This window comes from Lathamus discolor, chromosome 5, assembly GCF_037157495.1.
Source record: "Lathamus discolor isolate bLatDis1 chromosome 5, bLatDis1.hap1, whole genome shotgun sequence".
Classification (NCBI taxonomy): Eukaryota; Metazoa; Chordata; class Aves; order Psittaciformes; family Psittacidae; genus Lathamus; species Lathamus discolor.
Window position 1 is genome coordinate 3,493,275 of NC_088888.1, and position 13,247 is coordinate 3,506,521.

General features: G+C 49.4%; 1 protein-coding gene across 5 annotated transcripts in view; it reads right to left on the reverse strand.

Annotated features, from left to right (window-relative positions):
• Positions 1-342: 342 nt before the first annotated feature.
• Positions 343-13,247, reverse strand: part of LOC136014606 (uncharacterized) — a 73,767-nt gene continuing 60,862 nt past the window's right edge. For all 5 annotated transcript variants that reach the window (XM_065679448.1, XM_065679450.1, XM_065679447.1 and 2 more), the window contains one exon: positions 343-1,797. In XM_065679448.1, the coding sequence (XP_065535520.1) occupies positions 1,669-1,797 (129 nt within the window). In that variant the 3' untranslated portion in view covers positions 343-1,668. The remainder of the gene's footprint in view (positions 1,798-13,247) is intronic.

A 13,247-nucleotide genomic window follows, 5' to 3' on the forward strand; every position in this document is an offset into this window, starting at 1 on the left:
GCCAAAGAGCAGGCAGAGCTGGGTCAGCATCTGGACAGATGTTCCCTCACTGCCTTGCCCAGCTGCTCTGCCTGTCTGCGTGAGAGGTGGCTGGGGAGCGTGGAGGATAGAGATGGGGATTTGGGTCCCCAGGGCTCCACAGCCTTTGGGCTTTCCCCAGGGGTCTCAGTGAAAGGCCCAGAAAGCACCAGTCAATGCTGGTTCACTGTGTAGCCTCTTAGTGGCAGCCGGACTGACCATTGGTCTCATCCACAGAGTGGCATCAAAGACCTCCCCGCTGCAGCAGAGTTAAAAACAAATGTTTCACTCACAGTTGCTCCTCTTGATCCAAGCAAGAACTGCTCACTCCCCCCTGCATTCAGCAAGATAGAGGCTCAAGGTGGGGAGCACCTAGACAAAGAGGTTCCTCTCTCTGCCAAGTGCAGCAAGGGGGAATGCCTTGTTTCTCTGCCTCACCAAAAGAGGTGAAACCTTGTTCTATTAGCTGTTGCCTTGTGGCGCAGAACACATACATGCCTCAAGGACAGATCCCAATCAAATTCCAGTGGTAGTAAGGCCCAGCATGGTCCAGGCTGCCTTAGGACTGTATGGAGAAATGTCCCATAGCTTCACTCGAACTCCCCTCCTGTTTCTTCCACCACTAAGTGGCCACAAAACAGAGACCTCTTTCTTCCACTCTATGCTACATCTGGGAATATTTGTTCCACTGATATAAGTGTACCTGAATTTACTAGCCAGCATAACAGGGGAGTGGAAAGCTTGCTGGAGACATTAGATTTGGTTGAGTCTGGTGATAGCCATTACTTTTAGCATCATGCTAGGGCAGCAGGGTAATGCTGTGGAGAAGTACTGCATATTCCAGAACACAGCCTCAGCAGAGAGGAACCCAATAGCTCACAGTCACCCCCAAGCTGTTCTCCCTGATCATGCTGAGGACTGAGGGTGGGTGCTGTGTTTTTTCAGATGGCTGAACACAGACCTTCCATTCTAGAGTTTTACTCTACAAGTGGGAGGCTCATGCCTCTCATTTCAATCCCTTTTTAGATGATATCACTGAGTTGCCAGCAGACCAGCTGGAACTCACAGCTAGATGTGCCTGCTGCCTCTCCGCACCCCCCTCCAAGGGTCTTCCATTCAGAAGAGTTTGAAGTGAATGCAATTATAGCAATATCACAGAGGGATCTTCTTGCTTTGCAGGCAGCCCTGTATAGCCTCTGTCTCCAATCCTGAGGTCACTTCTGAGTGAGAGAACGATCAGGCCTATAGCAAAGCACTGTAGACACAGGCACTCTTGGGAAACTGCCTAGACTTGGTCCCCGCTGCCATATAGGCCATACTAGCCCCTGAACCCCTCAGAGATATCAACCACCACCATCCCCAGGTTTGACACTGCCTTGGTGGCTGCCCTTGCCAGTTTGTGGACCTGATTGATTTGTTTTGCCCTGAAAGACAAAATCTCTCCCTTTGCCACTATTCAAATATGGCATTGGTATGAAAACAGGCACTGCTGCAAAGCCATAGGCTTCCTGCTGCCAGAAAAGCTGTACTGCAAAGAAGGGTCAATGTCCTCTCCTTCTCCCACCCATCCCCTTGGGTATCACCACCTCCCCTTCTCCCTGCCAGGCAGGTGGCTGGATTATAGTTCCTGAGGTTTTTGGAGAAACTCCTTCAGTAGGCACATGACGGTTCTTCCACTGGAGCTATCGGGCTCAGCGGCTTCAAGGTGCTGAGGGAACGGAAGGCAAAGGTGGATGGATCATACACAAAGTGGGGTGGTGGGCAGCCTCCATTGATGCTCTGCCAGGGAATAAAAAGAGGGATTAAGTCAGTGCTCATGCAAGCTGTAAATGGTAAAATTCCTGCCTTGAGTGCTGGTCACATCCCTCTCTAGCACAATTGCACCTCCTTGAATGAGGTCACGCTTGTACTTGCAGCAAATGCAACAAAAGCAGCGCAGCTCTTTGCTTGTGTCCTTACTCTTACCCATTGAGAAAAAAGCATGCATATCCCACCTTCTCCAGAACTGAGATCCCTGGGATCCACATGCCTAGGACTCACTGCACCTGCAGCCAGTAAGTGAAATAGGATATCCATGATGCATGGCTCCAGACTCCAGAGTTCAATGAGGAGTGGCTGAGAAATTCTCAGAGGAAAATATCCCACCTGAAAGCCTTAAAGCTTTGTTTGTACCACTGTACCAGCCACCAAAAACCATTCTCTTCTCTTTTGCTCCCAGTGTTCAGAGCAGATCCAGAGTAAGGAGGCCAGAAATACCAGTGCACTCTCTGCAGTGCATGACAGAGAAATGTTGTTCTTCCCTAGGCTCTGCTGGGACCTGTGGATCCCAGAGGAATTAATAGCGCCAAAGAAGTGATTCTGCTCTGTTAAATAGGAAGAGTTTTCCTTCTGCTTCTTGGGAACTGTTTTGTTTCTTCTGTTCCGCAAGCACAAGCACCAGTGGGGCAGCTGCTTCACAGACACTCTTTGGCCAGGAGATGAGGTCTCACCGCTTTATGCGCCAGCAGAGTTTTTAATCATAATCCCATAGAGTTCTTTCCCCAGGGATAGGGGTGAGCTACTGTGAGTGCCACAGGCTGGGAAGTTCAGAAGCTTAGAAACTCATGCAGACGTCCAGCACCCTCATCTCACTTCCGTCACTGCTGGGAAGGGCTTTACCGTTGTTTTCATGGAGGTTAGATAAGAGATCTGAGCTGGGCTCTGGTGTTACGTGTCTCCCTGCTCCCTCTTCCAGACTTCTCCTAGCAAGACCCATGATTTCTCCTGCTCAGCCTGCACTAAGGGACTGCTCTTCAAGTAACAGAGCTTTTTAGGAACAATTGCCAGCTCTGCTGTCTCCTCTAAGACAGAGGTACATTTTGGCACTTCAAAGTCAGGTCTATCAGACAGCTGCAACCACAAAATGGCATGGCAAGGTGATGTTTTGATGCCACATGCTTCTGTCCCCGCTGGGTTTTCACTTGTCATCACAGCACAAACACACACAACTTTTCCCAGAAAGCTGATCAAACGGTCAGGCTTACCCAGTCATATCGAATTAGAGGGTGCTGTGGCAGTGTCCAAGCCAGGCCCTGGGTGCTGCAGTCACATGCAGCAGGATCTGGGAGCCTCTGCCTCTAGGATCTTGGTCATAGCTGGGCCCCATAAGCCCTTCATGTCAGAAAGGGCCTCTAAAAGCCAGTATGGGCAGCATGTTCCTGCCTAATTGGTACCTCCTCTGCCAATTAAGATGGGCACTTGAGAATGGAAAATGCCAACATGGTGCTTGGCCTCATCTGTGCCTGGATTTTCAGCCAGCAATCATGCCCTGCTGCATCCCCCTGACACCTTGGCCAGCAGCATAAGAAACAAGAGAGGCAGATTTAAGGGCCTTTACTCAATAGCCACCTGCTGTGGGGTTATATATGGTGTGTGCTCTGGCAAGCCTCAGAGCTGGAGAGTAACATAGCAACCCCTATTCAAAGCTAAGGGGCAGAATAAATCAGCACATTTGTCCTTCTCCAGAGCAGAGAACGTCCCCTGCCAGTGCCAAAACGGAATGGGAACAAAGAACCTGGCAGTCCCCTCCATTTTGAAATGCCAGACAGGATTAGGGAAGGCAGCTGAATCGGTTCATTTCTGGCACACAGCAGATGAAGAAGAGGCTGGGGAAAGATGGGTCCAGAGGAGAGGCAAAAAGTCATCCACAAAAGCCACCAGGCTTTGGATGGGAAGGTGCCCTGGGGTTTCTCTCTGGACCTTTTTCTGGGTCAATGTATGGGGCGAAGAGCTTTCCCAGGTACTGCAAGGAACACAGGCACAGAACAAAGGCTGAGGAGAAGGACAGGGATGTGAAAAGACATAGGAGGATGCAAAGATTCACAGTTGGTCAGGGAGCTGCAAGTAAGGCTCAAACTGCACCAATCCTGCCTCTTCATCATGAAACCTCTCAAGCAGCCACAAGATGATGTCTGACTTTCAACAGCACAGCTACCATAATGGCAGGGCGAGAAGAGCCCTGCAGGCAGTAACAGGAGGATGCAGTAATGCAACCACCTTAATTCATGGCAACACCAGGGCCAATCTGCAGTGATTTATAACCCTGAACAGTATGGGTCTGTCTTGCACCTACTCCGTGACTGATAGAGCAGCAACTCTGCTAGGAAGAGCGAGCACCGGCACCAAATCACTCCACAATCTTCTTGCAGAAGAGCATGTTTTCTTTGGAACCTTATCCTGCTCTAGGGATGACCAGACCTGATCTGGCTTAGTCCACGACACCATTTGGGATCACAGCATGTGGTGGTCTGGCTCTGATGGGTAGCACAAGGCAAAGCTCTGTAGATGTATTCCCAGAAAGAAGGCGGAGGGCTGGCTGCCAGAGAGGGAAACATGTTCCTCCCACCCTATCCCTTGCGCCAGCTGCCTCTCTGTAATGTGGGCAAGCGTCCTAGCGAGCCTGCTCTTCCCCTCGGGTGCCCAGTGCCAGCCTGGGATGCCTAGGATATTGCTCTGACTACAGAAGGCTGTTAAGAGTGGTTGCTGCCGCTGCAGCAGCTCCAGGGAGCTTGCTATAAACCTGCCTGACAGCCCCTGCTGAGCAACCCCAGACCAGCTCCTGCACTGGCTCCTCAGAGCGCAAACAGTCCCTGCTGACATTAAAGGCTGGTGCGTTCACTCTAATGGCATTCAGACAGCTGGGTAACTCGCACAAAATGGAGCCTAATATGGGCCCTGTGCTAATGGCAATCATTAACCAGAGCCCTCAGTTTGTTAGGCAATGTATTTACACAGCTGGAGAACGGCCTGAGACACGAGCACTCAGCTGCAGGCAGGAGGGTGCACACGCTCTGTCACACGTGCCCGTGCTCACTTGCACACGCTCACCTGCTCTCACACACCTCAGATTCTCCCCAGGACACAGGCACTTCCCTGGTCACTTGTCCACATCCCTCTGCGCACACACAGACCTTCCTGTGACTCAGAAATCAAAAGGAGAGCTCTCCCTGCTCATACAATTCTTCTCTGCTCACGTTGCAACTCAAGCCAAGGAGGGCTTGAACTCCACGGGCATCAGGGGACAGTCCAAGGCAGCACTGCTCATCACTTGCTTATACAACTGCCCGGAGCAGGGGGTAGTTTCAGTACCTGCAGACACCTGCGCTGCCTCATTGCATGCCTCATTTGAGTTAGAGGAGCTCCTAAGGGACCTAGCTTGGGTTACACTATGTGCAGCCCACCTTGGTCACGTACACTTGTCAGCATGCACACAGACACACACTTTTTCCTCCATATACACCCCCCTACATGCACACTCTTGCAAACCTGTCACCAGTTGCATTACCACCACTGAATACAGGTGGTAAATAAGCAGCCAGGCTTGAAGCGTATCTAAAGCACATTAACAAAGCAGCACAACAGACGATGGTACAGATAGCAACCGGATGCAGGTGCCTCAAAGAAGACCAGTGAGATTAAACACCACAGAAGAAATGCAGGATTTCAATCATATTAGCAGCCCTCAGAAAAGAGAAATGTGCAATTGCTTCATAAATCCATCTGTAACGTGATTGTACATATCAGCAAGGAAAAAGCACATAGGAATAAGATAAAACAGGTAAAGCATAAGCCTACTGAAACAAACACACATTCCTTCTAGAAACCCATCCCTTACCCCTGTGAAGTCTGGGAAAATATCCCAAATGCAGATTGTGAAACAACTTTATTTTGGACTCGTAATTCCACAGAAGTGAGGTTCTCCAGACAAAGCAGAAGCAAGCACAGCTCCAAGCATGCTTTCAGCTGTGGGAATGACAATCCCCACAGGAGGGGTAAATGAAGTTACCTAACACAACAATGTCTTAGAAGGGAGTGGTGTGCCAGGGGTGATACAAAACTAAGCCCTGCTTAATACTCTTTGGTCCTCTTTCATAAGAGCTCTAGTATCCTGGTGGGATTCAAAATCAGATCAGCTTGTGCACTCTGCCAACCCATCCCTTACTCAGGGCCAACCCAGCACAGGAGTCCCTTCTTTTTCCTACCCTTGGGCCCTGCTGATTGGGAAATGCTGTTGAGCTCTGTTTAAAGGATACTGCCTTCCAGTGGCGGATGCCTCTCAGTGGTGGGTGAATGAATGATCCCTTTGCAGTCTGCAGACTCACTTGTTAAAAGTCCTTTGGGATGAAAGGCACCATGTAATTGCAAGTTGTAAAGGCGCATCCGATTCCCACCACTGCCCTATGTGGAAAGGAATAAATTCCCAAAAGAGCCTTGGCAAAGACAGATGTCTGCCTGCTTGAGACAGTTGCCTTGCCCAGGAGTAGACAGAGCCAGAGGTAGTACAGATACTCAGGCAAGGCACAGAAAGAGTAAAGTCAGACTCCATACTGGAGCATTTATAGTTACACTGCTTTTAATTCCACTTTTCATTCTCCTTCCATTCACCCCTGCCAGGTGGTTAGAAAAGAAGCTGACAACACTTCAACTCTGATGTGTGAAACCATCAGCTGTGAGCAAGGGAAGGGGACCTTCATACTTGCTCCTAGCTATATTCCAAACATGGCCCTGACCGAGCCACTTCCTCAGTTTCTCCTGTCCTGGTTTCAGCTGGGATAGAGAAATGCTCTTTCTAGTAGCTGGTACAGTGCTGTTTTTTGGATTTAGTATGAGAGTAAGGGTGATAACACACGGCTTTTTAGTTGTTGCCAGGTAGTGTTTATATCAAATCAAGGATTTAGAGCTTCTCAAGCCCTGCCAGTGTGAAGGCTGGAGTGGCACAAGGAGTTGGGAGGGGACACAGCTGGGACAGCTGCCCCAGGGGATATTCCACACCGTATGATATCTGCTCAGCATATGAACTAGGGGGACGTTTGGAGTGATGGCATTTGTCCTCCCAAGTAACCGCTAGGTGTGATTAAGTCCCGCTCTTCTAGAGATGGCTGAACATCTGCCTGCTAATGGGAAGCGGTGAATGAATTCCTTGTTTTGCTTTGCTTCTGTGCGTGGCTTTTGCTTTACTTATTAAACTGTCTTCATCTCAATGCACAAGTTTTCTCACTTTTACCTTCCTGCTCCCACTGGCTGTGTGGCGCCTAGCTGCCAGCTGGGGTTAAACCCTGACAGTACACCACAGTCAGGCAGCCAGGATGAACTAATTACCATCTAGGTGTTGGGACCTTCGATGAGAGGTGATTTCCTTTGAATTACAGTCTTGCTTCAGGCAGTTTTCAAGAAATAGTGGCTGACAAGCAGGACCAGCTCCTCCAGTGGAGCAGCAATTCACATTTAACTGCTGCTTCATTAACTCCTGGAGGGCCTCTGACAATTTATTCCAGTCACAGACCTGGAGCAGCAAAAAGAGTAACTTTTCAAAGGCAAGCCCTTTTCCTCCTGGAAGTCTCTCCTCCACATCGAGGTTCATATACAGTTTAATTTCAGCTAAAAGATACAGCATAACAGAACTTCATTTCAAGACTATCCTCCCTTCTCTTCCAAGAAAAGAAAGGGTCAACTCCAAACACTGCTCTGATAAGGAAAACAAAACTCTGCAGTGAGCTTTGTTTCCCTGGGTTCTCCATTGCCCTTCCCTAAAAGGCTGAAAGGGCTGGCTTCCTCCATCAGCATATGGCTGCCCAATACCAACTTCCTTCTGTGCAACCACACTGCAGAGAGCAGTTCAGCAGTTTACAAACACATCGCTGCTCCTCTCTGAAAGGAAAGAAACCCCTTAAGAATCTACAAAACATCTGCACATCTGTGTGCAGAGTTGTCAGATGGCAACTACCACACCTAAGAGAGGTGCAACCAGACAGACATCATCAAACTTTTTTGGAAGGTGCTTCAAAGGACCTAGCAGATGCTTGCTGGTCACTTGCCCAAAAGCAGAAATAAGCCAGTTTCAGCTATGGGTCCCTGCTGGCACCAGTGAGCTAAGCCTTTCTTCTCCTCTCTCTTACACATCTTTGAGATGTGTCTTAGAGAAAGCTGTTTGCAAGCTCTGATTTGCCAGCCTGACAACCTGAAGGAAGGAGGCTGCATGTTGAAAAGAGACAGATGGGTCATTCAGAGGGGCAAGCTGTCAGTGGTCCCTGGCCAACCTGAGGAACTCACGCTCCAGGGTCCCAGTGAAGCTCATGCATTGAAGGCCACACAAATCTCTTATGAACAAGTGAATGAACCCACATGCCCCTACTAGTGAGCTGTGCCTTGTTCCCACTTTCTCTCCTTCTGATACAATGGCCTGTGCTTCCCTAAACACACCTGCAGCAGCTCCTGAACACACCACAAGGTCTGTGTGTGCCTGAGTGGGATGAAGAGTGGGCATGAGAGGAGCTCCAAGCACCCACAGACACACACAAGGCACAATCTGACCCTAAGTCAGAAGTCTGTACCTAAGTGACACTACATTTTCCTCTCCTCCTTCTCCACCTTCCCTTTCCCTCCCTGTGTGGCAGGAACATTGTCCCTCCAGAGAGATCACAGTCAACTGCCCTCACAGCCCTCCTCCCTTTAGGGTAGGAGCCCCAGCTACCATGCTTCTCACACCGCCAGCGCGTGGTGTGTCCTTGTGCATGTGCAGCTTCCAGTTTGGATGAGGCCAGGACAACCTGACTGCCTCTGGCCAGGCAGGCTGGCACAGAGCAGCACGCAGCTTTCAACTTAAAGGGAACCCAAATTAAAACGGCAAAGTGAGTATTAATTACCCTGGCATGAGCAGGCTGCAAACACATGCTGACACAGTGCGCTTGCCTCTGGACAAACCGCCCCCAAGTGCAGGAAGTAGGTGTATTAAGGGAGAGGTGTGTGGGAAAAGAGGATTACAGCTCTGGGGATTGGCAGAGGGAATGGGTGCCAGGTTCCCACAAACACGCGAACGAAGGGGAGCGGGGAGCAACTGCAGTGGGACTGGATGTGGTGGCAAAAGACATGCCTGATGTGCCATCTTGGACTCGAAGCTCTGCTGGAAAACAGTGGCAGAGCCACTGTGACCCTCTGCCATCCCCTACCATTCTCTCTCTGCTCTACTACCCAGGTGTGACCAAATCTGTCCCCCTCTCTGAGAAACATGCCTTGCCACTTCCCAGCCCCTTGCACCATGGTGCCGCCAGCCACAGCCACCACCAACACCCAGGGCTGCCCCAGCAGCAGCTGGTCACTGGGCTGCACCTCTGCCGTAAACTCCTTTCTACCCCTTCCTCACACCCCCCCTTCTTAAACCAGACCCACAACCCACATCTGACCACAAAGCAAGGACAGCGCTGAGAATAGGGATAGGAAGGATGTCAGCCTCCTGACTCACCAGCCACTCTCTACTTTCGTAATGCTGTCTGGATGATGGAGCTCTTGGTTATTCCACAACATCCCTTCAGCAAGCACTTACATGATACAATGGATGCAAGGGCACACATAGCAGGACTTTATGAAGAGCAGGCAGCAATAAAAATCCTTTAAGGAAGCAGAAGAAGAGACATGACAGTCCCTCTTCTGGCTGCTATGGACAGGTTGAAGGCTAGTTAGCCTTTGCCATGAAATCTAATGAAAGCAATGCTAAATAAAAGAACGTCTAGAGCCAGATGCTTGGGATTGTTTAGAACAGACAGAGGCATTCCCACCTTGGCTACACTGGATCCAGAGGAAAAGTCTTTTGTCAGGAATTATTCACACTAAGGGCTGAGGTTCTCCAGGGCCAGCTGTCCCTGCACAGAGACCCTCAGCAGGAGCAGGCAGCTCAGTGGCTGGGTTGGGAGCATGGGGGGATCTGGTTCCCCCAATAAGCTAATGGATATTCATACTCTCACTTAGCAGAGGACCTTCTCGATTGGGCTCAGTACACATGTGCCTATCAACAGGACACAGGAGCCCACTCAGGGAACTGGAATGTGAAAACCTCAGTGAGCAGCCTCTGCACAGCAAGTAACCCAAGGATGCGACTGGCAAGGAAGATGAGTCTCTCTCGTCGCTTCTAAAGGGCAGGTTTAGGTTTAGGCACACTAAAGACAACCAGGACAGTATGACAAACTGTTAGCTAGCTGCAGTTTGGGATCTCCGCTGCCTGAGATGTCAGAGCTGTTTGTACTGCGTGATAGGGTACGCATACAGACACAGCTCAAGGTATGTGGTTTGAAGATCAAAGTCCAGACCTCGGGTCTCCTCATGCTCTCTCTTTGGGCAAGTGCTGGTTTCTCAGTTTAACTCTGCCTCTGAGATGCTATATTTAGCAGTGTTTGCAAAGCACATTGGGAGCCTGTGACGGAAGGGGCAACATATGTGTGTGTATGTACACACAGTCTTCTGACTTTTTAGAAACCTTTACCTCATGCTGTGTGGCCAGAACGAGAGGTTTGCACCAGTACTGCTCTGTCACCTAGCCTGCCTTACATTTGTGAATGGCTCAGGTATCTGCCAAGAAGGCTTAGGCTGGCATATCTCCTGCTCAGCTCCAACCTGAAAAGGTCCCTTATTTTAGGGGAAGAAAACCTAGCATGTTTCTGCAGTGGCCTTTTAGGATGCAGATGCAAGAGATATAAGACAGGGAAGTCATTCCAGGGATCTGGCCTCTGTCCAAGCAGAAGGCGTTCTCAACATTGATAAGATCAAGGCAAGAGCACAAGAGGTTTATGTTCCGATTTAAAATTCTTATTTTGTTTTTACATAGCAGAAAACATCTCTCTGATCAGCCAGGTTATCAGATTGGCCTTGAAATCCTTACTCCCTCTCTGCTTGCTCCAACAAGAGCTCTTGAGATAACCAGGGGCTTGCCAGTTGGGTCTTCTACCCACCTGCTGCTGCTGAGATAAGCCCAGCTCCACTGATCCCATTGAGAGACTGCAGGTAGGAATTTGTGATGGAAGAACAAGAATAGGACTAGACGAATATCTTGTAAAAGGGCCTGGAGAACTGAAAACTTCTGGTATTACAGAAAGACATTGGAAGATGGGTCTCTGCATTCAGAGCTGGCTACAGCTGACCAAGTCTGGCCCAAAGCAGAGGCAGTTACCTGTGAGCACGAGCACATCCTTCCACAGTCATCCTTCCAGTGCTAAGGAAGTGTCTCCATGCAACACCCAGCTGAACCATGCAAACATGCTCTGGATGCTCAAATACACACACTCACACGCATGCTGTACCCCTCATCCACATCTAGAGCCTTGCTTCCAGTTACACACATTACACCAGCTGACCAGGTCTGTACACATGCGTTGCCCACCTCACTGTGCAGCACCCATGTAGGCTCATGCCAACCCCTCCCCTTGCAGTGACATGTGCTATGCTACACAGAATCACAGAATCCCAAGGGTTGGAAGGGACCTAAAAAGATCATCTAGTCCAACCCCCCTGCAAGAGCAGGGTAACCTACAGTACATCACACAGGAACTTGTCCAGGCGGGCCTTGAATATCTCCAGTGTAGGAGACTCCACAACCCCCCTGGGCAACCTGTTCCAGTGCTCTGTCACTCTTACAGTAAAGAAGTTCTTCCTGATGTTAACATGGAACTTCCTATGTTCCAGTTTACACCCATTGCCCCTTGTCCTATCACTGGATATCACTGAAAAAAGCCTAGCTCCATCATCCTGACACCCACCCTTTACATATTTGTAAACATTGATGAGGTCACCCCTCAGTCTCCTCTTTTGCAAGCTAAAGAGACCCAGCTCCCTCAGCCTCTCCACGTATCTACTATGTACAGATCCATACTTCATACACACACTGTCACCTCCAAATGATCTCTGCTGGAGGGGCTGATTCTCCTGTTCCATTACCCTTTACTGGGGGGGAACAGAAGCAAGATTTTTTTGAGCATTATTTTCTCTTCACTATAGGCCCTCCCCTTGCACAGCTGCTAGTCCTGAACACATTTCAACACAACTGCGCTGCTGGACATTTGGGAAGTTTATTAATCTCTCTGCCTCAATCTGTTTAAGTTCTTAGACTTGTCACATCACTGTCCTATCATCCCTCTTAAGAACTGCTGAATGAGAAGAAAGGTTGTAGCCTGACACCACCTGAGCTGCCCCTTGGGAAGCTGAAGGGAACAGTGATAAGGTGACACCTTAATGTTAAAACAGCACGTGGAAAAGCAAAACCCCACCTCACTACCATATGAAACGCTGTCCTCAGCCAGGACAGGACAAAAATGCTTCATTGATGTTACTAGCAGGTCACCACCATCATCATCCTCACAAAGGAGGCAATAAGCATAATCCTTTCTCCTTCACTCTATCTGGCAGCAGAACTACAAGGAGAAAACAAGCATGTCTTAGTGGCTGGACTGAGATTTCCCTTCATATGACAAGAGCATAGCACCATCCTTCAGAGGTACTGACCTCTCTCAGCTACTTCCAGAGCTGAGGCACCTCAGCAAGGCATTCTGCCAGGGACCTGCTGCCTCCTAAGCTAGATATACTAAAGTGGGCACTTGCAATCACTTTAAAAATTGAAGCAAAAATGGTCCTTTACCTAATGACTCTGCCACCACGCCAGACCACCAAGAGACAGTGAAGTATCATATGCTATTGTCATGGAAACCACGAGCACCTCAGGTATAGAGATGCACTGTCACAGCTTGGCAAGGTTGGCCAGAGAAGCATGGATTCTGTGCCATCTGTCAGAACGGTGTGCTCTCAGTTTCTGCTGTTTATTTTAGTGTGAGCTGACATGGGCTCAGCAGGGAGCAAAGGGATAATTCTGCCTCTCAGATTCTCCAGGGACACAAGAGTAGCTGCAATAATGAGCTCAAGGTGTCAGAGGAAACCGTGCCACTGAGGCATCACTGGAACCTCAGGGACTGAGGGACTGACACCAAGCAGCATTGCAAATAGCTACAAGTCCAGGGACACCCAGGAAAAATAGTGGAAGGACATGAACAGGCATAAAGGAAGGTGATAAACAAGTTGCACTAAAACACTGCAGCAGGATTAGACTGTCAGTAGGTCTGAAGGATAGGCATAGTACAGGGAGAGCTCACAGGCAGAGGAGGAGACAGCTCTAGTTAAAACAATCCAAGCAGGAGCACAAGAGATGATAACAGATCAGGATTAATTGTGCAATCAGAAGTATCAGGTCATTGTGGGGTTGCTGAAAGACAGGACTGAAGTGCCCTGGCAGGAGGCATGTAAGGGGGTTGGAGAAACACTGTCCAGCTCTGCACAAGGTTCTAGCCAGGCCAGCCTGCTCCTCCTCCTGCCAAATACCAAATCCACCAACAAAGCAATGATGGATAGGGGCACTCAACAGTATGCCCATAAACAGA